At 40.0% G+C, this 27,638-nt stretch overlaps 1 protein-coding gene across 2 annotated transcripts in view; it reads left to right on the forward strand.

Moving 5' to 3' along the window:
- Positions 1-15,153, forward strand: part of stim2b (stromal interaction molecule 2b) — a 108,919-nt gene extending 93,766 nt beyond the window's left edge. The window contains exons 9-13 of one of the 2 annotated variants that reach the window (XM_042341171.1): positions 4,102-4,269; positions 6,990-7,090; positions 8,829-9,067; positions 12,171-12,381; positions 14,021-15,153. In XM_042341171.1, coding sequence (XP_042197105.1) covers positions 4,102-4,269; positions 6,990-7,090; positions 8,829-9,067; positions 12,171-12,381; positions 14,021-14,510 — 1,209 coding nt within the window. In that variant the 3' untranslated portion in view covers positions 14,511-15,153. The remainder of the gene's footprint in view (positions 1-4,101; positions 4,270-6,989; positions 7,091-8,828; positions 9,068-12,170; positions 12,382-14,020) is intronic. The other variant, XM_042341175.1, reaches the window with a different exon arrangement.
- Positions 15,154-27,638: the final 12,485 nt, after the last annotated feature.

Genomic DNA, 27,638 nt, shown 5'->3' on the forward strand with positions numbered 1-27,638 from the left:
TGGCAGTGCATTGCCACTCCACTTAGATTTATTAATTAATTGTGAACTGAGGAGCCAGGGGCATTCTCTTCACAATAAAATTGGTGGCTTAGAGAATGTTATTTGTTTCCATTTACTATACTGATATAATGCTTCTTGCCCCATTATTAGCTGAAGTGACGAGCAGTAACATCTTGCCTAAATATAGGAGTTGTTGCTTCCCCTATGGATTAGAGTGGGTTGGGGGTTATACCGTTCTGTGTACTCTAGATATACCATTAATCTCTTATACTCTGTCCGGTGCTTTCTAAAAGTTTGTCCCTGTGCACTTGTAAATAATGCAAATGCAATTTAATTTTGTACATTTAATTTCATGCCATTTATATTCTTAAATTGCATTGGAGTCATCTATAAATGCACAAGGAATAAATTTGCAAAGCTTGGTAAATAGAGAAAAGCATTTTTGACCACATCAATGAAGACACTTGCGTGGAGAATGGCCCACATGGTGTCATGAAGCAAATAGTACCTGTAAATCTACAGAAGGGTTCAAAGGGGAATTCAAGGTTTTAAGCTTGTGTCAATTAAAAGGATTCAACAATATTAGATTGAGCAATCGATGGAAGGCCATTCAGTCCATTATGTATGTGCTGGCTCTTTAACAACAACAACAAGATTGCATTTATAGAGCGCCTTTCACATCGGGAGGACGTCCCAAGGCGCTGAACAGTTGGGTCGGGACCCGAGCAGGGGGGAAATGGTCAGGGTGAGGGGAGGAAAGGGAGGGAGCGAGGAGAGGGTAGACAGTCGAGAGGAGAGCTGAAGGCACGGCTGAAGAGAAAGGTCTTGAGACCGGCCTTGAAGGAGGAAAGGGAGGAGGCGGCGAAGGCACTGGGGGATGGAGTTCCAAAGCCTAGGGGCTGAGAGGCTGAAGGCCCGACCACCGATGGTAGGGCGGTTGGGGCGGGGGATGTGGAGCAGACCGGAGCCAGAGGAACGGAGGGTACGGGCAGGTAGGTAGGGGGATAGTAGGTCGAGAGGTAGGAGGGTGCAAGGCCATGAATGGCCTTGTAGGTGAGGATGAGGATCCTGAATTTGATCCTCTGGGGGATGGGGAGCCAGTGGAGGCGAGTGAGGGTGGGAGTGATGTGGTCGCGAAGCCTGGTGCGGGACAGTACACGAGCTGCAGAGTTCTGAATGACCTGCAGCTTGTGAAGGGAGGTGCCGGGAAGACCGACGAGGAGAGACTTCTTGTAGTCCAGCCTTGAGGTGATAAAGGAGTGGACCAATGTTTCAACAATCTTTCAGTAACATTTGCTTTGAAGCAATTTTGTTGAAAATTCAATGGGTAGACGAGGAGGATCAATGCTCTATTTCTACTCAAATTATTACTGCGTAAATCTAGATGGAGAATATAGTGTAATATGCTGCCAGAGGTGTTTTATTCTATCCTGCTTGCTGTGCCTGTCCTTGAGGTTTATGCTGCTAAGAGGAGACACAAATTTCACAAATACTGATCTACGCTGGACTGTGGAATTGTTAGCAACTGATCTAAAAATGTGTGATTTTCAAAGATCTATCTGTTCAGGTTTGTTGTGTGATTACAATTTTAGTGGTTTGAATATTGTTTGCAATTAGGAAAATACTTGCCAACTATCTCTGGCAGCTTGATAGTTGTGTAATAGTTTTTTTCAATATCTCCCAGACCAGAAATAATAAGTGATAAGTTAAAATGTTCATATTGCCTTTTCTGGTTTACTTTTATGGTTATATTGGCCTGTTCTGTAGCTCATTGGTTAGAGCACTCACCTTGCAAGCAATAGGTGGGTTCGAATCCTGGGCAGGGCGAAATGTTGGGCAAGTTTCTTTATGTTTCGCCCACAAAATGTACAGTCAATTCACTTTACAGTATATCTTGTGAAGACATGATAAGGTGCTATATGAATGCAAGGGTTATTATTATAAAACATGAGAAATTACTTGTTTTTAGCCAAATAAAGACACTTTCATAATTACCAGACTTATTACTATTAGCAGAAATGGGTTCTCATCATGGACTATGATAATCATTCCACATTCCTGTGCTGCACAACAACCTTTAATTTTTTCTCTTATTCTTGGCAGCAATATCTTGTTTTTGTTGGGATGGTAGAAAATATTTTCACTGGTTAGATACCAGAGGGCCTCAATTTAAGATAGCTAGCAAAAGAGAAATGGGAGAGTTTAGGACATTTTTTTAACGTAACAAATAGTTAGGATATGGAATGCCCTACTGGTGTTTTGAGGCAGAATCCCTATTAGCTTTCAAATGGGAACTAGTTCGATAACTAAAAAGGAGTAAATTACAGATGTATGGAGCAAGGGCAGGCAAATGTTACTGAAAGGTTTGCTCTTAAAGAGCCAGCACAGACATAATGGACTGAATGGTCTTCTATTCTATAAATTTATGGTTCTACAATCTTTCTGATCTTTGAAGAATATCTGTCAAAACAGGAACCTCTGACTTAGACATATGGTTGCCTTGAGCAGACTCCTGCTTCTAAAGTGGTTTGTGAATTGTTGGTTAATGCGTTTGCTCTCATTGATATTTCTGTCATTGGCAAGGCTTCTTGGCAACACAGAGCTGAGGAGACCTTGGGCAAGGAAGACATCTTTCAGATGAATTGCCTCCTAATGCAATGGATTACCTAATGTCAGAAGCTGTTAAGGACATCACCCCTCACATAGTTATGTTACTGTATAAGACACAGTCTTGGGCTTTAGCCTCAGTTCTGTACGACTCTCCAGCCTTGGCTGGTGTCCTGAAGTGCCACTTGATATTGGCGCCACTCTTTCCCACAGACACCATCTGCTGTGGTTGAAATGCTTCGAGATCTTTAGTTTTTCCGGGGATCACATAACGCTGACATAAGTTGGACAGTTGAGCTCTTTTGAATTGCTTGGGGGTGGATGAAAATAAGGAAGTATTATCTTCAGACACTCTTTCTCAACTTCTGAGCAGTTGGAAGTGAGTGCTTCTAAACTTACAAGACATGATGTAGTCTTGGACTTACTCAATTTTAGTGTGTTTTCTATAATACACTATCTATTGTCAAGGGAGGTCTGAAGATCAAATCCCAGCAAATTCACTTTGTTTTGATATTCTATTTGGCATAATCCCAACACACACGAGGGATAAATGAATGAGAAAACCATGAGATTACCTACCTTTGCTGTTTTTTATTTTTTTGAATGCAGTTTATCCTCTGTACAAGTAGAGTCTATGCTTACACCACTGTTCTACTATGTAATTCAATGTAGTTTTTCTGTTGGATTTGCAGAGCTTGGACAGCAGTGTTTCCTTTGTTTAAAAAAAATGTCTCCATAACAATGGTGTACCATTGAGCTTATAAAGAACTGGAATCAATTTTCCAATTGGAGCTTTCTTGTTGTGTGGGATATGATTCCAGTTGACTGAATATGGGGTTTACCCAATGCTTGCGATGAATAGACTACATTCAAACAATAGAGACTACCAAACTTGGGTTGTTTCACTTTTTTCCCCTGTGAACAAGCACCCTGCAAATAGCCACCTGCTCACAAATCAAAAATATACTTGCATAAACAGAAGGTCGCTAGCTATTGTTTCCTTTTTAATTAGCTGTGACTCTCTGTATCTATATTTTGTAAGGATAACTGGTGGTATATCAAATGCATCCTCCTAATGTAATCAAAATATGAACAGTTAATAATTCCATGTCCATAAATTATGATAGGTTTCATACATGTACAATATTGAGGATTGGTGGAGTATTAAGGTGGTGGATTCAAAGGAAATATATTGAGAAAAAGAAGAAATTAAAGCAGTAAAATTAATACTCCTGTGGACGAGAATATGAAGGGTAGAGGCTTGAAGGGGTACTGGGATAAGGCAGGGCAGTGGGAGTGAATGAACATCTTGCTCTGAGAGTCAATGCAGACTTGTTGGGCCAAACAACCTCCTTCTTTGCTGTAAATTTCTGATTCTATATTTTAAGAAATGTCCTGCTTGTCAACCTGACTAGTAATGAAGAAACCTTACTTATCAGACTAATTCCTTTTTGTATGACTTACCAATGTTACATGTATGTATGTGACTTACAGGTTCGTATGGCACTGAGGAATGCCGAAAAGGAATTGGAGAGCCGAAGTGTCTGGGCATTGCCAGAAACTCTTCAGAAATGGTTACAACTTACCCATGAAGTAGAGATACAGTACTACAATATTAAGAAACAGAATGCAGAGCTACAGCTCAATGCAGTTAAAGAAGAGGTATGTATGCACTAGGCTATATATGGTGTTTCTCTAATTCTCTGAGCAAGTATTTGATGTAAACAGGGGATACAGTTCAAGATCCTGGTCCTCACCATCAAAGCCCGCCACGGTCTTGCTCCCCCCTACCTCTCCGATCTCCTAACCCCTATCAACCTGTTCGCTCCCTCCGACCAGCGGGCTCCAGCCTGCTTCACATCCCCCGCCTTGCTCTCCCCACTATGGGCGGGCCTTTCGCCACTCTGCCCCCACCCTCTGGAACTCCATCCCACAGTCCCTCCGTCTCGTCCCCTCCCTCGCCACCTTCAAAACCCACCTCAAGCCTCTCCTCCTCGACTGTGCTTTCGATCTCCCTGCTTCCGCCCCCTGCCCTCCACCCTCTCCCACCCTGACTCTCAGCTCAGATCCGTAACTCTGTCTGTGAAAGACGCTATATAAATGTAATTTTGTTGTTGTTGTAAAGTGAAACACCATTAACAACATTGTAAAATAGAACATACACATAATAATACACATAACTCCTCACTTCCAATACAGCTCAAGCCCTCATAATGACTTTGTCACCTCCAAACTTCCTTTCCAAAGCTCTCTTCGCTGGCCTCCTTGGCTCAAACTAGCACCTCCTGATCACCATGTACCAATCACCTCCATCCTTGCCAGACTTCCTGCCCACAGCAGATCCTAGATCCTCATTTTGGGCTTTAAATCTCTGCAACTTCTTGACCCATCCTACATAGAATCTTACCACACAGAAAGAGGCCATTCGGCCCGTTCTGCCTGTGCGCTACAACAACAACAACTTGGATTTATATAGCGCCCTCCACGCCGGACGGCGTCTCAGAGCGCTTTATAGTTTAGGATCCCAGGGCTGAGCCGGGGGGAAGGGTGGAAAGGTGACCAAAGGCGCAGTCGAAAAGAAAGGTCTTCAGCAGAGACCTGAAAATGGGGAGGGAGGGAGCGAGACGAAGGGAGCGAGGAAGGCAGTTCCAGAGCCTCAGGGCATAGTGGCTGAAAGCATGGCCGCCGAGGGTGGAGCGGAGGACTTGGGGGACAAGGAGGAGGCCAGACCCGGAGTAACGAAGGCAACGGGTACTGTGCTGAGGAGAGAGGAGGTCAGAGAGGTAGGGGGGTGCAGAGGAGTGCAGGGACTTGAGTACGAGGGTGAGGACTACTGACTTGCTACTGACTTGTCCCACTCCCCCGCTCTTCCCCATAGCCCTCCAAATGTTTCCTTTTCGATTACATATTCAATTCCCCTTTTGACAGCTACTATCAAATCTCCTTTCACCACCCTTTTAAAGTAGTGCATTCCAGATCGTAACAACTCTCTGGGTAAAAACAATTCTCCTCATCTCCCATTTATATCTGTAGCCTGTTCCCTCTGCTCCATAAACTTGGCCTGGCCCTTCCTCACCATTGGTGGCCAAGTTTTCAGCTACTATTTCCCACTTTGTTCAAGTTTACACTCTATCTGTGTGAAGTACTTCAAGACATTATCCTGTGTGAAAAGCACTATATACTTGTGAATTGTGTAAAACAGTGACAAACTATTTATTTCACAAATAAGGAAAAACTGTTAACTGCTGAATGATCAATTTATGAATAATTATGCCGATGTTTCTCACAAGTGAAACCATTTTGTTTTTGGTCTGAAAATGGAAGTGCTATCAATTTTATTTAATTTTAAAAAAATGATTAATGGGAATTGTTAAAATAACAGGCGAGTTTTAAACCTCTGCATTGTCATTCTCGATGTTTCTTGTCTGGCACTACTTTCTTAAACATACCTGAAGCAAGGACCAGATTTGGATGCACAGTCATCACAGCTGTTTCTTTCTACAATGAGGCACTGAGCCAATATAATTATTCAGCTGCTTCACATTGTGCAGAAAAGCAAAATAAATACGTGGCCAAATGTATAGCTGGGAACAGTGTGGGAAGAAAACTGCTCTTCCTGTTTGAGTTAATGATACAATTTTTATAAAGCATCCAATATGGCAGTAGTTCTGGTTTTGATATTGTGTTGTGCTAAATTTGTATTGAGTTTCAAAGTGTGAGTTAGTTAATTAGATATCATTAGATCATTTATAATATAAGCAGAAGTTGTGATGGGCAGATACACAAATGGGTAAGCCAGCACTATCTTAGAAATAGAATCATAGAATCCTACAGGACAGAAGGAGGCCATCCGGCCCATCGTACCTGTTCCGGCTCTTTGCTATACAAATGTAATTTTGTTGTTGTTGTTGAAAGAGCTATCCAACTAGTCTCACTCCCAATTAGAGCTATCCAAATAGTCCCAATAAAGGAGGGAGTATTTAAAATGTATTTAGATGTTTGTTTTCTGTATTAATGTGTGGTAGCAGTATTTAATAGCCTGGTTTTAAAAAAACCTGCCTGGTTGTGTAGGAGCAAAGTCGCTGTTGTAGAAAAGGTTCCATTCAATGGAATTGGAATGGCCTGAAACTAAATTTTAATCAGATTCTTAGATTTTTCATATTAACTTAGTTTTTCCAACGGTAATGTTGAGAATATCTGAAGACTGAAGTATTCCTGCCCTTAAATAACTGGATCCAAAGACAATCTTATTTCCATCTTCTCTTGGTACCCAATACCTGTTTTTTTTTCGAAAAAGAGCTCTCTCTCCCCTCCCTCTCAGACTTTGGTTGAGGAGGTTTGCTGTATTGGGTGGATTGCTAACATTTTGCTGCTGTTTCTAGGCAGAGAGAATCAAGAAAAAGCGTAACACCATATTTGGAACATTCCACGTGGCCCACAGTTCCTCCCTGGATGAGGTTGACCACAAAATTCTGTCAGCAAAGTAAGTGTCTAATTCATACACCTTGAGATACTGCATTTTGTGCATCCTTTTAAAAATTTGTAAGGCTCAGTTGGTTGGTGGAGATGCGATTCATTCGTTTTCTGACATTACTTTAAAAGTCCACACGTTGTGACTCTGGATTTCAGCCTGGCTCAGTTGGTAACACTCTTACCTGTAAATCAGAAGGTTGTGGGTTCAATCTCACCTCAGACTTCAAAATCAGGTAGTGTAATCCGACACTCAAATGCAGATCTTGTGGTGTGCTGCATTGTTAGAGGTGTCGTGTTTGAGACATTAAACTGACATTGCATCTGCCTGTTCAAGTAGATGCTGAAGATCCCATTCACTATTTAAAAAGAGAAGGGAATTTCTCCTGTTGTCTTGGTCAGCAATACTCCAACTAAAAAATTTAACTTTCACTTAATGGTTGTTTATAGGATATTGAGATGTTTGCCTACAAAATCCACATTGTAGTGACTTTGTAGTTTGTAGGCAAACGTGGCAATGTGAAGGGCTTTGTCATGTCTTCCCGATGTGAAAGATGCCATATCAAGAGGCGTAATTGATGTACAAATATTCTGATATTTTTATTTGATCAGCTTTGGAGATTAGAGGATATTTCCACAACCTGAAGAGTAGTAAGTGAAGTGACATTTGTTACTATCACCATTTGTCATATTCTATGAAACTACAAGTTGGTTGTACTACAGGACAGTAGAAGAGTGAATAAAAAAAGCTGATTTTCCAGATTACGTACTCAGGTGCCTGGTTTTATGTCGCTTTTGTTTCTAGAAATTTCAGCCTGAAATTGTTCACTGGGGAGACTAATAATGATGAGACCAGTTTGGAACAATTGTGTCTCACAAATGACTTTGTGATATTGTAGCCTTTTGAAGCTGGGTCCACATTGTTTTGATCATTTACATTTTAGTAATAATTGGTTTGATATAGAGATCTGTGTTAACATGTGCTCACAGAGCGTCGCTCCTGAAAAGCAATTTCAGAGGGAAAAGAATAGTTGCAATATTTTTGTTCTCTGTCACAATGAGCAAATTGAAGTCAATTCACATTGCCATTCATACATGGTTTGATTTTTTTTGGTGCTATTTCTGTAATACATTCTCGTATTATCTTTGCAGTGTCTCGTATGGCATTGTTAGTATCCAAGCATTTCAAGCTAATTCAAGCTAATTTGGATTTCTACAGTTTTGTGCTTTTTACATTAAAAATGCAATCAGCATAAATACATTTGCACCGTGTAAATTCAAATTAGCTGAGTGCAACTGGATGGTCACCATCAGTGCTGGAGAAATATTTAAAAACTTTAATCTCTGGTTTGAAAGTGAGGTCTCTTAAATTAATCCTACAAATTACTTCTTCATTCTTCAAAAAAACTCCAGAGGAAATACTGTATGTGCTATAAATATATATTGAATAAAATGAATATTTTGGTACAATTGAGGAGCTGGTTAAGAGAGTAAGGAAGAGCTGCAACAGGTCAGAAAGGATCTGACTAGAAATAATAAGAACTCCCGGAGCCTCGGCTCACACTCCAAGAGCTGCTGTGACATTGTGTCAAGAGAAATGCTATTGACGTTCCTGGGGGCACATTATTTCCGTTTTAAGTACCCCCCATTATAACAGGGTTTACGTGACATTGTTTCTCACGTAATCAGAACAGAAATTCTTTCAATTTGGAAGTTCACTGTTTTTATTTCCTCTGCGTCCTTTTTTTCAGACAAGCATTATCCGAAGTGACAGCCGCCTTGCGTGAACGGCTCCATCGCTGGCAGCACATCGAGAAAATTTGCGGCTTTCCTATAGCACAAAATGCAGGGATGCCGAGCCTAACCTCCACTCTGTATTCTGACCACAGTTGGGTGGTTATGCCACGTACCTCCGTGCCACCATATCCAATAGCTGGTGGAGTAGATGACTTGGATGAAGACACACCGCCAATCATTCCACAGTTTCACTGTGAGTAACTAATCCTTTTGCCTGATAGGAGTGAAAACAAGCAACTGAATGATTTCTTAGACCTTGACATTTCAATTCTGAACATCAGAGCTTCACATTCTATTGAAGAAACAGGATAGGGTCAGAAGACATAGGCTGTAGATTTCTACTCTGCTGCCCAGAGTCAATTCCTTGTCAATTGAACACCTGACAGTTACAGGACCATTTTACTTTCAGAAAATGTTCTGGAGAGGGGCGCTGCCATTTGAAGTTCAATGGTTGGTTAAAAGCTTTCTTATTCATTACTCAGAAATTAGAACATTGCTGCCCAGTAAGTAGCTTTGAACTGTCACTTAATGGCCTAAGTTGCAAATGTATTTCAAATCTAAATAGGAATTAATCAGAATCTGGAGTCAATAGTAGTACATCTTCTATTCTTTCACACTCACAAGACTAACTAGCCTACCACATTATCATTGGTTTAAGATCCTATTTTTTGATTTCTCTTTCATTTTAGACTGTTATATATGGATGCATTTAAGTGGATTTTTAGCAAGTTAAAAAAATAAATTACCTATTGCTTCCTTCTATTTCTCCCTCTTTCTCTCTCTCTCTCACAACGTACTATACAAATGGAACATACACATACAACAATGGAAATGCCGTGGAGATTAATAATTGATGCTCATCGTGTATTAAGACTTGATACTGATGTAGGAAGCGCCATTTTATGCATTTCTTCATTAAGCAGGTTGTCGCAGTCAGCAACCTGGATGAAATCCAAAGGGAAATTTCACACATGTGCTCGGCATATTTGAATATTGCACAATATCAAGATTTCAGCTCTGCATTATAGAACTTGTGCCTTAACTGCTAAACTACCAGTTTGACTAAATGGCATTTTAACAAAATTATTTAAGGATATTGGTAACTTGAGGTACTTTCTAGCCATTCAAACCCAATCCTCAGTTGGAGCCAAGGTTTACGTCGGGTACATAGTGTCTCCTACATTAATTACAATTTAAGTCCCAAGGTGCTTGTTTGTACCGAGGCGGCAGTCCTACTCCAATTTATTTTAACCCCTACGTGACTAAGCAGCATCACCAGAATTGCTGGCTGCAGCCAGACCTCCACATTTATACTGTATCAGCATCGATACCAGCAGCTTCACCTCGACATTCTGACAACCCAGGATCCTGCAGAATGTCAGAGCTTTAAACACCACTTCATCTGGATGGACACTAATCGCCTGGACCTCCGTGCTTACCAAGGTATAAATTTAGAGCTAAGTTCGACTTGCAACATCTGGAGTATAGAGCCATTGATGGGAAGGAGTGAAAAAGGACTCCGAGGCCCATCAATTTCACTCGCAGGAGAAGACCTCACTATTTCACAATATGCAGCTTACATACTCTGCTGGAGCCCTGATCATCTGCTGGAGGAATAGTTAAAACAAGGATTAGGCAATAGGAATTCTTCAATTTAGTCTTTCTATGTGCACAGGTTTGTAAGACATTTCTCCTTGTTACAGGTTTCTTTGTACCGTTAATACACACCTAATACACCCAATACACAAAAATAAAGAATTGGATTGGCAATGAGCTTTTGTACTGGTGTGTCAAAAGCACTTGCGGAGCAGCAATTTTCTCTATGTAAAAATTTTTAATTAGCTGTTAAAGACATTTCTCAATTTGAAGCTGAGCCACACCAGCCAAGACAGTGTCACATTTGATCCCAGTCTGTTTTAGTTAGATTTTCTTTGCCAGAGTAATGATATCAACAACAGTAACTTAATAATAATAATAATCCCTGCATTTGATATAGCACGTTGTCAAGTTGTTGACACGTCTCAAAGCACTTCACAGGATATACTGTAAAGTGGATTAACTGTGCTGTTTGTGGGCAAAACTTGTGTTGCGTCTTGGAGTGCTGAGCATATCATAGTTGACTGCAGTTCTCCTGGTCTAGGAAGTGGAAAAATCACCCAGTTTTTTACTCAATAACCCATTGCATGTCTACGGACATCAAATGACGAAAATCCTTTCACAGCTGCATATTCTGCTGATTCTCATTGCCTATGCTTGCAAGCAAAGGATAGCTGGTGCTGGTGGATACGTATCACAGCCTGAAACAGAGCAGTTCGGAGAAAAGGGCAAGTGAGAAAAATCTGAAAAAATATATACTTTTGAGTTCAGTAATGTTTTTTTTAATTTATTCTTAAGTTTCACAGATATACCACAGGTGTTGTACAGGGGTGTATAGGGCTGTGCAGCACTGTGCTGTGGGCTGCCACTTAGTTGTGGCAGGCTTCCATTCCTTAATAGAAACACAACTGTTTTCCTAATGCCTGAGCATTGCATTAAATCAATCTACACCCCTTCCCAGCCATTCACACTGCAGTGCAAAAGTTGTACCCGAGCAGATAGGACAGAATAAGTAAGTCATTTACCCAAAGGCTTATATTAATGATTGATTGAAATGCATAGCAGGGTTCCAATTACATTGTTTATATAAAACATGAGAAATGTAATTTTTGGTGAGATGTTACTTTAGTACAGTATAGTCTGATTTCTGTGTCCTGTAATTTAGTGGTTAGAGCACTTGCCTCGCAAGCAAGAGACCTGGGTTTGATTCCCAGCAGGGTGAAATGTTGGACAAGTTTCCTTACTCCACATGCCTCTGTTTACCCAGCAGTAATAGAAACCAGGTTGTGAGTTGAGCAGATCCTTTTCCGGGGGTAATAATCCCTCCAAAAAAATTAATAATAATTTGAGCACTCAATCCATGACTGCAGTACTGCAGCATTTCATCCACAAAATATACAGCCAATTCACTTTGCAGTGTGTTCTGTGAAGCTCTTTCAGATGCTTCAAAGGCATGATAAGGCACTATATCAAATGCAAAGATTATAAGGATTATTATTTGTATATTTTTGGAAATAACTGATCATATTAGCAATTTATCAGTTCAGTTAAGACCACCTGATCTGTCATTTATTGAGACAACAAACCATAGTTGATCAATGGCAATAGAATCGGGGAAAATGGAAACCAGTGTAGCTTCAGGTTCTTTCTAAGTTTTCATCCAAACCTCTAAATGGTTACTTTTCTACTTTTCTCTTCAGCAGCAACTTATAGTAAAGCTGCTTACAGCTTAGCAAAAAGCAGCAACCAGGGGCGCCTCCGCCGACCCAACGCGATGTCTTCTGCAGTTTCACTGTCCCAAACGTCCTCGCACTCCTCCACTCCTGACATCTTTACGATGAGCAGTTCGTCAACTCTCTTTCGCACCGAGGAAGAGGAGGAGGCCATATTCTTCACAGCTGACAAGAACTGGTAAGTGGATTGCTCTGGGTTGTAACCAATTGCAGTCAAACACAGTAACCACTTTCACTCATCCAGCGACTGTCACGTTGGATTCCATTACACTTCAAAACAAGGATGAGATTCATGTAGCAGGGAGTATAGAAAGTGGGGGTGTGAAGGTGTTGACTAAAGACAGTTGAAGAGATACTTCAATGTACATTTTAAAAGGATTCTGAAGGCAGAGAAAGAATAGACATGGAGAAAGGATTTTCAGATTTTCAGCTACAATGGTGACAGAAGAGAAATTGTGTAGTTTATTTGCAAGACCAGATTTCTATGTCTGAGTGTCTATGAATTTTAATGGTTCATCCAATTTAAACCAAAAGTTGATTCAATAAGTGTGGACCATTTTCTCACCTTTTGTTCAGAATATAAGTTGAAAAGTTTTTTTTTCCGCCTCTGCATTTCCATAACCTTGCAATGTGTTTTGATATATGAAGAATTGCATTGCACTTTTGAGTTGCCCTAGGAAATTATTTCATGAATTATAAATGTATCCAAGATGATTAACGAATTGCCTATAATAATTTTCTTTCATTGTTAATTACATGAATATGGATGGTAGTAATTCCCTCTGTGTACATACTTTTACACAGAACCACAGAAGTTTACAGCAAAGACAAAAGGCTATTCTGCCCATTGAGTCTTTCCTGGCTCTTTCAAAGAGCAATCCCTTCAGCCTCTTGTACCTGCCTTTCCCCTAACTCTATAGTTTACTCATTTGATATCTGTCTAAATTGGATGAACCATTAAAATTCATTAACACTCGGACATTGAAATTTGGTCATGCAACTAAAATTAGATGGTTTATCTTTTCCTCTCCCTCCTATACCCATTGTAAACTTTGACAACTGAAAATCCCTTCTACGTGTCTCTTCTCTACCGCCTTCAAAGTTCTCTTAAAGTCTAAATTTTGCTTAGTTCCCTTTTGATAGGTAATATGGATCCTGTCTCACCCATTGCTCCCAGCAGGGCATTTCATATCCTAAACACTCTGTGAAACGAATTCTCCTAACCTCCCCATTGGATTATTCGATAACTATCTTAAATTAATGCCCTCCAGTCAATGACTCACCACATGGTTAACCAAACTCTCACATTACACTTAACTGGTCAGTTGTACTCTTTTTTGATTAGCTGGGTGGAAAACCATAACTATATTAAAGAGTATCCAAAACAGACAGAGTTCCACACATGTATGTGACCTACACATGGAAATTTCTGTGTGTCTGAAACGGAATTTTCAATCTGTCCCTCCAGTAAAGCACAGTGTTTGCTTAATTCCAGAGAATATTAGGTGCACATGATGAGAGCCAAGGCTTGGGGACTCCAAAGTGTGGGTTTGCATAATACTGGAATTCAATCTAAAACCATAATCTAAAACCTCAATGCTATTGAGAGCATTGTCTGGCAACGCCACTCTATCCTTAGGTCTTTGGGTTACAGGGGTAAGGGGAGCCAAGTGGGACAAATTCCTTTTCCCAATCATCCAATTTCCATCTAACTCTGTGTGCCATGAAGTGTAGTGTTCTAACTTAGAAGCTAGAGGGTTTACATCATTGTATTTTGTATCTTTATACTTGCTAATTGGTTGTTTTGTGTTGTCCAGGGAGACGCATGAGGTAGCTTCAGACTGTGATTCCTCTTTTGGATCTCTGAGCGGCAAGAAATTGTCTCCCTTATCAAACTACGAGGCTCCCCTTGGCCCTCCAGGCAGTGCATTGAATGGTTCCGTCGATAACATATCTGTTGCTGATTCCACCGTGACCTACGAGCGGTCTACTGCAACACCTGATTCAATAGGCCCAGCAGATACCAAAAGCATGGTTGTGAGCCCCCTGTTGGCCAGCAAGCCCACCCGCAATGGCATTGAGAAATCTTACAGCATGGGACAGCTGTTGGGCACCCAGGATCGACGCATCTCAGAGAATTCCACACAGAGCGAGAATAGCACCGTGAGAGATCAGAAAAAGAGACAAACTGTGTCCCAGGACCTGCAGTATACTACAGACAAAATTAAAAAACCCTCCAAAATAAAAACTCTCTTTAAGAAGATAGCAAAGCAGCCAAAGCCAAAGAGTGCCAATGAGGAAGCCTGATTCATTGTAACATCTGTTTACGAGAGCTTCTAGACCTTGTGCAGAGGGCTACATTTTTCATTTACTTTTGACTGAGTTACAATTATGAAAAGTATGTTGCACTACTACCTTCTGTTTAGGGAGGGACCTCTATCAAGATTATGTACAATAAGATTTATAAAGAAACCACAGAAGATTCTGTGTTTCAGTTGTTACATGTAGAGCTTTGGTAGGATTTTTAAGGATCCCGATTTCTAATGGTTAATAAAAGGTGGGGATTTTTACGAGCAAGGAAGCAACATTTTTTTCCTGTCAGGATGAATTTTGTAATACTTTACAAAACCCTGCTGTATAGACTATAAATATGCCTGGCAGAGACTGAGCTTTTCAACCGTGACTTGCCTTTGAACTCTGAAGCCCTGCACTGCAGGCTGCAGCACATTTCTAGCAGTCTGCAAGTGGACACTAGCTATTCCCCTAACCTCACCAGGCAGTAGCAGGTGTACGACCTGATAAGGCGCTGAACTCCAGGTCAATATTTCTTACAGAAAATTGCCAGTGCAAAATTCTTCACCTGAATTGCAACAGACTCGGGGGTATTTTGGGGGTGTTCAGAACTTTATGAATGTATAAAAGAATAAAAAAAAGCATTATGATATCAAAATGACGACAACTTATTATTTCACTGGGCAGTGGTCTTCTCCATTTACAGGAGAGTGGCAGTCGGGGGCGGGAAGGGGGAAAGAGGGCAGTGTTTGTTCAACATTTTTCATTTTATAGGAAAACGATATGTATTTTAATGTATTTGTAAAAAATTGTTTATTACCCACAAGCCAAGTCTTTCTCCAGCTAGGCTATTCTGTTAACAGTGGTTTGGTAGTGACAATCACTGACTACAGTGGGATGGTCTGGGAGTGACACTGACTGACTACAGTGGGTTGGTCTGGGAGTGACACTGACTGACTACAATGGGATGGTTTGGGAGTGTCACTGACTGACTACAGTGGGTTGGTCTGGGAGTGACACTGACTGACTACAATGGGATGGTTTGGGAGTGTCACTGACTGACTAGGGCCTGAAGTCATCAGAGACCATTGAAGCTACCAGACAGGGTGAGTGTTTAATTCCAAACCTGCCAATAATGATGGACAGCATTGGATGACACTTGGTGATGTCACACTTTGTCACCAATTCTCACACTATATAATGCACTGAACGCGATGATGTACACTGTTGTGCGGAGGTGCTGTAAAATCACATAATTTATGGTGGAATATCTGATGTGCTCGACCACGATTTATTATTGTATTTATCATGTTGCACACTCAAGCATAGAAGTACATTGGAAGGTAGAATCCAAGGGGATTTGTGCCATTTTCAACAATTTGAAATATTTTCTCGGTATTTTTCCACCTAGTGGGCTGGTACTCTGGCAGCCCAGAACTTGAGTGACAGTATAGGGGCAGAAAAGATGAGTACATAAACAATTGGAATATTTATCCAACTCTACATAACGCTGTCATCCTGCCACCACATAAACTCTAGCTTTGAGTTCCGTACTGTGCAAGATCAAAGTTGGTATCAGCATTAGTCCAGGCACCAGTAAATGTCCGCCCACTTTATCCACATGTTTTCTTTTTTTTAATGTTCAGGTGAGCTGAAATTTGAAGCAATTTTGATTCTTAGACTTTGATTCCAACTGGTTTCAATGTCATAAAAGTTGCTGTAGTTTCTCACAATGAAATGAATGTAAACATGAAGATTCACAGTGAAACTAAATTGCTCAGATATTTTAATAATATAACAATAATAATCGTTGCATTTGATATAGTGCCATATCACGTATTCGAGACGTCTCAAAGTGCTTCACAGAATATACTGTAAAGTGAATTGACTGTATATTTTGTGGGTGAATCGCGGCATTCAATTGTGCACAGCAGTTTCCCACAAACAGTCGTGGATGGAGTGACCAAATTACTTTTATTTTTTTTCAAGGAATTATTATCACTGGAAAAGTGATCCGTGAATTGACTTAACGATCGGGTTCCTACTTACTGCTAGGTAAACTGATGTGTGTGGATTAAGGAAACTTTCGCCCTACCCGAGAATCAAACCTAGGTCCTTTCGCTTGCAAGGCGAGTGCTCTAACCACTAAGCTACAGGACTCCACTCCAATGTGATTTTTTNCTGATGTCTGCTGCATCTACTTTGGACATGTTGCTGAATAAAGGGTCAGTCAGTATTCTACAATGTGACTTTTGCCTTTACAATACAATACAAAATGAGGTTTGTATATTGCCTTTCATGTTGGGTGGATGTCCCTTTAAAGTGTATACAGAGCGTAATTGTTCAATGGAATAAGTTAAACAAGAATCTAAATGTTAGGAATTTAATATAATGAAAAGTAACAAAAAGATAGATACTTTTAGCAATCAACAATTTTCTTAATTTCCGGGAAACTTTTCTGGATCACATTCCTACGAATTAATGTCTTGTTTATTGTTCTTAGGTCACTTAAGAGTTTGACTGAGATGGTAGCCTCTGGGGTCGGAAGGTTAAGGGTTTTAACCCAACTGCAGGACTTGAACTCATAATCTAAACTAACACTCTAATTGCAGTGCAGACGGCAATGCTGTTTAGTAGACGTTTTTGTTCGGATGAGATGCTTGTTCTAGGAGATGTTGAAAGAAAATCTCACGGCACTATTTTGAAGAAAGCGGAGATCTCTCAGTATTCTTGTCAAATATTCTCCCCTTATCTGAACTCACCAAAAAACACATTAATCAGTCAGTCATCTCAAAATGTGTGGTATGTTGCCAGCACAGATTGATCACAATTGTCTACTTAATGAGTCCCTGACCTTCACAGTTGAGGTGCTTTGAGGCATTTTGATCTGTTACATTTTTATAATACCTTGTACGTAAGATACTGCAAAGCCCTTAACAGTAATTCCGGTCAAGTGTGTTAAGATATTTTTCGATGGAAAATTTTGAGTATAGCAAATTCCCCACAAACAGTCAGGCGATCAATTAATCTGGAAGTTTGTTGACCAGAGCACTGGGAGGAACACCCTTTTCAAAAAAAAAAGTATACGGTGGGGAAATAAATCCTTCAGTTATGCTTAAAAAAGTCATTATTTAAAATTTCAGTGAAGAACAAAGGTAATAGTTTGGAATCTTCCATTCTTTTAACAACAAATTCCTCTCCAATGCTTCATGCATTGAACATGTTTATGTTGCTCTTAAAGTATCCACTGTGAAGAAAACAGGGTAGCACATGTTGATTCCCCACCTTCAAATCCCGCCTAAAGACCTTCCTTTTTGATCGTGCTTACGGTCACCTTCCCTCCCCCCCCCTTCCCTCCCCCTGGCTTGGTGTCAGACTCCACCACTGTCAAGGGCTCCGGGATGTTACCCCAGGTGAAGGGTGCCATATAAATGCACGTTGTTGTTGATTCTGTGTGTTTTCCTGTCTTCGTTTCAACACCTGCCTAACCCAGCTGAGATCTGGAACTTACAGTCAAAGAAATAGTTGAGAAGAACCCACATCCCATCGCTCAATGGTGCCACACATCAGTGCACTAACAGTAATAGATTTTAAAAAAAAAACAATTTTAGGGAACACAGATGTAGTTAAAAGCAAAAAAAAAAGTCTTTACAACATCCAGCTTTCTCCTTTTGACGATTGGTTTCTTGCTGAGCAGTAGCAGCAGGTACAGAAAGCACTTTGCTTTTACACCATGAGAATACTCTGTAGCCCTCGATTCCTATTTCACAAGTGTACATTTGATGCCCAACAGTCGCACTGAGTGAACTAATTCAGGTAGCGGTTTTGAACTGTACACAGTTTAGTAACGTGCGAGATTGGATAATGGAACAGTGTATCTAGCACTGCAGTTGTACATTGATTTATTATATATTATGTATACAGTTACGTTTTTACACAGTACATTTTAAACCTATTCCTTTATTACTTGTTCTTAAGGTAGTCTGCCCATTAATCATTAGAGCTTTATATATTTTGGTGTGTTTCCTATTCATGGTTGAAGAAGGAGAGTGCTCAGCTCTTTTCTATTCTCTTCACCCCCCCCACCACCCCACCTCCGAACTCAGTTAACCTACAGTAATGGAATCACACGGTTACTGGGTCGCGTCTGTGCCAGCAGACTTTATGTAGCTCTTTTATCATGAAAAGCACTATAAGATGCAAATTGATTATTCTTCATTATTTGCAGTAAATTCTGTGAAGCACTTTGAGATGAACTGACAATGAACTTTATTGTTTTAAATGCAAGGATTATTCTTTATTTACCAAGTACTGTGCAGACTTAGAGTTGGAGGGTTAAGCGCTAAAATAAATGAAGATATAGTTGTCTGTACCAAAGTACTGTAGGGGGACTTCTGCAAGATATTATGAACTACAATACTGAAAACTGGAAAATACCTAATGTAATTCCAATTAAAATTCTGCACGATGTTCTCAGGAATTATGGACCAACCACTTGGCTAATTAGCTTAATAACTGTAAAGGAAGACTAATGAAATCTATTATGAAGGAAGTCATTTAAGAGTAGGAGCAATTTAGGAAGAAGGGTAATAGAATTAATGCAGGTTCACATAAAGCAGGTTATGCTTGTCAAAGTTGAAATGATTTGAGGATGTAACTCAGTTAGTGAAGGAAGTTAAGATAGCTGATCTATATCCTGATTTTTTGAACCTACTCGATGAAGTTCAGTTATGTGACGTTTATATCTATGAGATCATGGAAGAAGTCATAAATTGAAACATTTTGTTCTCTGGATGAAATGTCAAGCTGATCTCCCATCTACTTGTTCAGGTGGACATTAAAGTCCAAAGGCATTACTTCAGAGGATCAGAGTTTTCTGGGTGCCTTGGCAAATATTGTTGCCTGTATTTGACAAGAGGACAATAGTCACTGATATTCAAAAATAAACTTGTGCAAAGTGGAACTTTCAATGTGATATTGTACTAAATCAAGTAAGTATTGTAAAGGGTGGAATGCTCTGCCCCAGAATGCTGTAAATGTTGAATCAATAGGGGTGTTTAAAAAAGAGATAGACAGATACATAAGTACTGGAGATGTATTGGGGTGAGCTGGGTGTCTGACACATGCAGAAACCCATCACCGAGCTTAAGAGTATCCAAACCAAACTGAGAGTTCCATGCATCCAACCTATACATGGCAATTCCCGAGATATTCATTAGAATGGAATGCACATTTTCTCCCTGAAGGGACTCATCCTGCTTACCTATTTGTGGAGAATATTGGGCGAAGGTTGGCAAGAGCCAGGGCTTGGGGACCCTGAGTTTTGGGATACTGCTGGAGTCTAACCAGCTAAAACCGCACAACTTGCCATTGATATTGCTGTCTGGCAAGTTTTCCCATTGCTTGTCCAGCTAGGACCACCCTACTCTTTGGCTTGTAGGGTTAACGGGAGCTGAGTGGGATCACTCCCTTCCCCCAGTGACAGGTCTGCCCTTCCAGGTTCTGCCAATGAGCCAGCTGGCTGTGCTGTCATCGACAGTGCCCTCTAACACTGCAGACCTACCCAGCTCAGAAATCGTACTATCCAGATCGCAACTGAGATTTGGCTCGAGATTCCATTGCCACACATGTCACCTGGAGCCAGTTCAACTTCAAGACAACACCACTTATTTTCCTCCAAGGAGGATAGGATAAATGCCATGATCTAATGAAGTAGTGGAGTTGGCACGATGGGCTGAATGGGCTGCTCTATTTGAATAAAAGACAAATATGTATTCATACTCACTGTTCACTCTAATCAACTACCTTCTGCTTGAAACACATCCCCCACCTTTCAGCAGCGAGAAAACTATCTTTACTCATTCACAGTTAATTATCTCAGCTTTTACTTATATAATGTTCCATTCAATTTCCAACCAGATTTGTATCCACCTCTTAATGGAAGAAGTTAATCAGTTCAGCCAGATCCATTATTAGGGATGTGAATCTCCCTGAAATTTAATCTTCGGTCCTACAATTTCACTTGTTATTTTTCTCCAAAGCCTCACCAAGTGCATCAAAATCCTTTTGAAATTTCAGTGCTCAAAACTGCATATTGTATTCCAAGTGCATCTATTTAGTGATCTATACCAGATTAGAATAACGTGGTTGGACTTAGAGTCACATATTCTTGAGATGGATCTTTGCATTTGTTAATCAGAGCTTCAAACTGACCGGAAACTTTAGTGTCATGCTCTGCTGTTTCCATTTTTTTCAGAGTTTATTTCATCTGGCACAATAAAGATAGGGCATTGGAAGCGAAGCTGACAAAAGGAGACCTTTTGCATGCTAATTATTCTTACCCAGAGTTGAAATGGCGAACAAGCTTTAATGATCTAATTTGTGACCACTGCATTAGTGAGTCATTTAAAATTCAGTTAAATTAATCGCTACGTACTGTGCTAATGCCAACATTGCTGCTGGCAATCTTTTAAAAAATATTTGGCCCCTGAAACCCAACGTAAGAACCATGCTCCCTGCTGCCATCAGTATATGATGTTTCCATTCACCCCTGCTAATTATGAGCATCTCAGGCCTGAGATTGTGAAATCCTTTGTGCCTTGTGTACGTTATCTCTGTGCTGCAAACTCATGAATACTTTGAACTAGATTAAAACTACAGGAACTCATTTCACTCCTGACAGCCAACGGAGGAATAAGCTTTTCACTTGTTTCTCAAAGGTGCATCTCGAAAGGAGTCTCTAGAGATGAAAGGACAGCGGTTCCAAATACTCTAATGGACTACACCTTTCATTCCTGAATACATATATTTTTAAAATGGAGTGTTCTTCTATTCAATTTCAGTTTTACCTTCCAGAAATTTTCAGCTCAGGGATATCTTGCAGCACTTTCAATCTGTCTGTCAAAATGCTCATCAATGGACACTTTCTCATTTCAATAACTTCAAGAATACCTTTTCTTATCAAACTGTGTGATGTTTCAGAAACCTGACGAGCTGAAGGGCAGGCAAGCAACTTAAGTATTGCTTTTCAACCTAGCCGGAGGTTCGCGGGTTAAAATCCCATTTCTGTTATCTCGACACAGATGGTTTTGTCAGTGTTCAGATGGCTTGCTGGATGCAGTGATGTGCGGAAGCAGACAGTTTCATTGTGAGGAGCAATGGAAAACGCTAACATTGCTCTCGTTGTCCCATTTTAGTTGGTGTCCGAAGGTCTAAATAAAGGCATTGAAACTCAAGACTGCCTGTCCCCCTTCCCACTGCGGGGGTAACAAAAGACATGTTTCATAACAAATTCAATGTCACATCAAATCATTTTTGAAACCTTGCATTTTCACTACACTGTGAAAGAAGAGAGGACAAGAGGTTTTCTAACTGTCTATGAACTCAATAACTTAGAAACATCTGTTATTTTAGAAAAAAGAAAATTACACAGGATAGCTTCTAATAAGCTTCTTGCTATATTTTTATAAAGACAAGTTCACCTACAAATAGTTACTACCCTTTACAGCAATTCCCTGTGAAGCACTTTGAGGTGTTATTGGCTTTTTATGAAATAAAAGGATTATTTTATATTTTATTAGTGTTTTAGAAGCTGAGAATGCACAGATCTATGCAACATAAACCACAAGGTCACTGATCATTAATTTACTATGGAAGTAACCGTTTTATTTGAAATCTTGCTTTCATTAATTTGGTCAAACATTTGCTCCCAGATTCTTGGTTTCTTTAAAAAATTAGATTCCTGTAACCCAGTCATGTACAGACATGAAATTGTTCATCTTAGTTTAAAAATGACAATGGTATTTATATAGCATCCTTCACGTGGGGTAGAGTCTTGCAGCTCTGAACATGACATGAGATGTAAGCCAAACATCATGGTTTAAGTACATTTGAATTAGACGCTGTATTGTTTTATTCATGCTGTGGTGAGATACCTATTGAATACTGTCTAGAAGGTGCATCCTAACATTTGCCCATTCGTAGTTTGAAGTTGACCTCAGCTACATGATGCTGGGTGAAAATATTATAAAAGGCATTTTATAGCTAGATAGCAGTCAGAGGAAGGCGGGGGGGGTGGCGGCATTAGGAGCATGTGGGAATAGGCTGAGACAATGTCTTAGAGCTCAGACAAAGGAGAAAGAACCAGAATACTGTTCTGTAGCTTCACACTGCAGCACATCACACTAAGCAGCAGATAATAGAATTATAACAAATGCAAATAGATATTGAGCAGTAATTATAACACTAAAACTACACTATTAACCATACAACCTAAATTTGAATATGCTTTTCTCAGCTGGGGATAGAAATTTCACCTCGTTCTAGATGGGTTGTATGACCTTCTGTTCTGTATGATTCTCAAGTCTTTTTTTGTTTTAAAAAAACAGAAGCTATGTACAGCACGTCACTGAAATTTCACTTTCTACCTCTAGATGGCAGAAATACACAATAATTGGAGGGGGAAATATCAGACATTTAACATTCAGGATTATATAGCTGGGATCGACTTCATTATTCTCAGCAAGATGGTGCACTTTGCAAATCACAGATGCATTGTGACTTTGACGTGATTTCTTTCTCAGCAAAGCTCTCACAGACAGTGCTGGGAAGATTCTGAATGAAGCTGATATCTTTCCCTGTGAAAGGGGAAGATGCACACAGCTATTTGGGGGACAGCAGTGTATTCCACCAGTTCAGGCGGGCACTCTGAGGTTCAATGCTGTGAAGATAAGACAATAATGATTAATAATGATGACAATGATCCTCTCACTCGTCTACAAATCTCACTACCTTTCTGACCTGCTTTCTTCCCACTTCACAATCCGCTGGCTCTGCTCAGCTGGCTCTGGCCTTCTACTTGTCCCTCATCCCCTCCGCTCCACCATCAGTGGATCAGCTTTCACCCACTACGACCCAAAGCTTTGGAGCTCCCCCCCACCCCCAATTTCTCCACCTTGCCCCTCCTACCCTTCTTTTAGATCTTGACTGAAGTCTTCTCTTCAACCATGCTTATGGGCACCTCCTCCCTCCCCCTGGCTTGTCGTCAGGCTCCTACAATGTTAAGCGCTCTGAGACACTGCTTTTCGTGAAGGGCGCTATGCAAATAAATGCAAGTTACAGTTGCAGTTAATGCTTTAGACTGGATTATTGCAAAACTCTTGTGTATGTGTGGGCCCCCAAAAGAATCTTGCAAGATATGATTAATTCTACTTGATTTATAGATCTCACTAGAAGTTATTCTAAAAATAAGTAAGAATCCTTTAGGAATTAGGAGTGCATATTGTCTGCAAATATTGCTCTTCACCTGGCTAGAACAAACAGCAATGGAAAGCTTTTTGTGGAACATACTGTGTTCACCTACAAATACACAGTCACTACATTCTGCAGTAAAATCATATGAAGCTTATCGAGACACCTGTGATAAGGTGCTATACGAAGTACAGGGATTATTATGATTATGCAGTTGCTTGAGCCAGAGAAAGCTTCCCATCTTGACATAATTCATATTTAGAATTCTCGGCGAGTAACTATGTAAATAAATTCATGACTGCAGGATTCCTTTTATCGGTTACTGAACAAAGCATTTTGAAGCATTTTGGGATCATCCTGAGCTCACTATGGTAGTTACATATATAATGAATTAGTTAGAGATTCTTAATAAAAACTGAATGGAACGATTTGCTTCAGAAACATTGGACTATAGCCTTACTTTGAAATAAATCCCTCTTTGCCTGAAGGCGTGCAGAGCAGTGCTGCATGTTTAAAAAGCACCCTGCCTACTGGTCAGGAAGCTGTTCAATTTGCAGGGCTATCAAACCTAATACAGAATAAAATACACAATAAAATACAAGTAAAAATGTATTATAGCTTGCACTTATTTCAATTGGACCTATTTGGTTTCCTACACTGTAATCAATGATATATATTTCAGAGAATGCAATAACCCGAGGGATTGTGTCTCTCTGCATGCTAACTACTGCTGCTGTTGCTGCATTCAAGCGATTTATCATTATGTAACTCCTTGAAGTCTCCAGTGGTAGTTCTGCTTCGCATCACTAAGTATGATAAGACTAGCATTTTTTTACTTGGTTATTGTCAGAAATCACCAACAAAATGGTCTTAGTGCTCTGTGTTCTGCTCAAAATATTCATCTTCCTTTGTGACACTGAACTAAAATTCAGTGCTGTTCAGATAAAACATCTCCCAAACCCTGCAAGCTGCTATGTTTGTTACAGAATGATGTTCATTAATTTTATGCAGCAGAAATTTAGAAGCCCAATACATAAAATGTTCCTAATAAACCACTTAGTGAGTTTAAATCAAACTGTGGTTATTTATTTGTGGAAAAACACACAGTCTCTGAACAAATCAGTGATAACCTATTCTGTGACATCAGTTGCTGTTTTGCACATTTAACAGAAACAATAAATTCAACTCAAAAGATGTTTTTCAATAATAATCCTCACCACTTCTTTCTCTCTCTAAGGTTTCTCTGATTTTCTGGATGTTCTGGTTATTTTATGCATGAGGAAAGGCCAATGTGGCATTCACATCCCAGCGACCTCTACCCCAAGAAAGCCTGACGTGCTCCCAGCAGACCTGCAAAGCATACCAAACAGCGCACTGAGTACAACAAATGCTACTTCACTGGATATCATTTATGATTTGAATACTAATGCTTAACGTGTGTGGCTGGAAAGCACTGTAGAGCAACACAATACTTTTTTTGGCTGCTCTTTCAGTCATTGAGTGAGGAGTGTAATGTGCTTTGTACAACAAAAAAACAACAATTTGCATTGCTATGGCACCCTTCACGCAGATTAGTGTCTCGGTGTAGTTTGACACTGAGCCAAGGAGAAAAGGGAAGTGACTGTAGGCATGGTTGAAGAGGAAGTTTTTCAGGTGTGATCTGAAGTCAGGCACAGAGAGAGCAAAGCAGAGGGAATGAGGATTATAACAAGTTAGACTGTGACACTGACATTTATCAGTAGGTTTACAATTTTATAAAGATTGCAGTTTTGAATTATAGCCTGATTTGGCAGGATTAGAGTGCAAATAAATCTAAAAACACACCGGGGTAAAACATTCAATATTTCATAACAGGTTCTGGTGTTGACAGCGTACAAGTTCTCACACATCACAAATTTTGCCCTAGTAGTTTTCATTTTCCAAATGTTTCTGAAATCTGAATACTCGGAATTCTAACTATAACATTTTGTTGTACTATATGGGTTCAACACTTAGGCTTGTGTATTAACTTCACATTAGTTTGGACTTGCAGAATTCAAGCTTCCTCAACCCCCTATACTGTACCAAACCAAACTTCCTGTTGTCAGTCATTCTATCCCTCTCCTCAATGACTAAACCATGTAGAAAAAGCAGACTGGGTGATATATTACATCAAAACACTTTTCTTTAACTCAGGATTAGGGTTCATAACGGCCTGGAGACCCTGGGTGGGAGGCAAGTCTCTTCTATTTGAGGCGTAAGTAATTTTCTTAGTAATTCTAAATGAAATATATTCAGGCAGTTTAGATTGAGTTTCCAGTCTTATTCGGAGAGATCATAGTGATTGAAAGTGTGGGAAATGGAAATCGTTGAATGGTGCAATTTCATAACTTAGAATTGGCAGGATAACAGAGGGGGAATTTTGCACTGTGGCTGGCTAGTGTCATTGCTAACCTTGGCATGCTTGATGCTGACATTGCATGCAAAAAAGTGAAAGAAAACATTCTCATCTCTGCAATCCTTCATGCTGCAAAAACAAAACCTGTGTCTGTCAACTGGCTTCTAATTCACAGGCCAGAACTACATTTAAACTGGAAAAAAGCCTTCCTTCCCACAGCACAACAACCCACATTAAATCGCAGACTTTATTTGAAGGGTTACACTAAAATATACTAAATGCCCAAGTAATCATTTTAAGCGTTCTGAGACGCTACCCTGTTGAAGGGTGCTATATAACTTCAAATTGTTGTGTGTTCATTTCAGTGCCGAGATAGTGAGCCGGTCTCACAAGAAGCTGACCCTGTAAAGTACAAACATGCGTGTTCACACATAAAATAATAACATAATAATATAATCCTTGGATTTTATTTAGTGCCTTTACACATTGTTGAGGTGTTTCATCGCTTCACAAAATACAATATAATTTGACTGTATATTTTTGTGGGTGAAACGGAGCAGCCAATTGCGCACAGCAAGTCCCACAAACAGTTGTGGTTTGAGTGACCAAATTATAATAATTTTATGGAGGGATTACTACCCTTTATTATTATATAATCACGTTTGGGCAGAGGCTACTGGATAACAATCAGGAGTAGGAATATTGGCCTGATTGTCCTCTTCCTCACCCAGAGCAGTTGCAGCTAACTTCAGGAAAAACTGACTCAGCACTTCAGATGGGGTCAAACTTTGTACCTTCCTTGCATTTGATAAAGCGCCTTATCACGTCTTCAAGACGTCTCAAAGTGCTTCAGAAAATATACTGTAAAGTGAATTGACTATATTTTGTGGCCGAAACATAAGGATCAAATGTAAGAATTATGTGTAGACCTTTCCAATTGAAAAGGCTTAGAAAGTACAAATAATATACTTGAAAACACAACAGACCACGTTATAGGTCTGACTCCAGTTGAAAGGGGCCACATCTTCTCTGGCCACAAGCATAACCAGAGTTTCTTCTACACTTTCAACAGTATCAACTCAGTGAGCTTGAAGCACACCATACAGTGAGAGGGCACTAGGTGAGTTAAGGAGAGTCAGTAACTACTGCCTCACAATGCTAAGCCAAGAGGTGTGTCAGTGTCAAGCTCCCAACACTGTGCAATAGTTCAGATCCAAATAAAAACTCAACTACACACAATTCTTCCACCAGCTGAACACAAAGTACTGTATGTGAATTCATCAGAGGACTTTCCTCGACCTCACTTTCCTCGACTGCTGATTACAAAGATTGAAAAGAAAGTAAGTGAAACTAAAGACATGGCTCAGACAGACCGAGACGATTTGTCTCCAACAAATCATTTCAGAGTCCCCAGATGCTATTTCAATAAGCCACATTGTATGTAGTTACCTTATCAATATACCACACACCCACGGGTCTAGTAAGAGATACCTGTGGTGGTGTGTATACAATAGCAT

This window comes from Callorhinchus milii, unplaced genomic scaffold (genome assembly GCF_018977255.1).
Source record: "Callorhinchus milii isolate IMCB2004 unplaced genomic scaffold, IMCB_Cmil_1.0 Scaffold1, whole genome shotgun sequence".
Lineage (NCBI taxonomy): Eukaryota > Metazoa > Chordata > Chondrichthyes > Chimaeriformes > Callorhinchidae > Callorhinchus > Callorhinchus milii.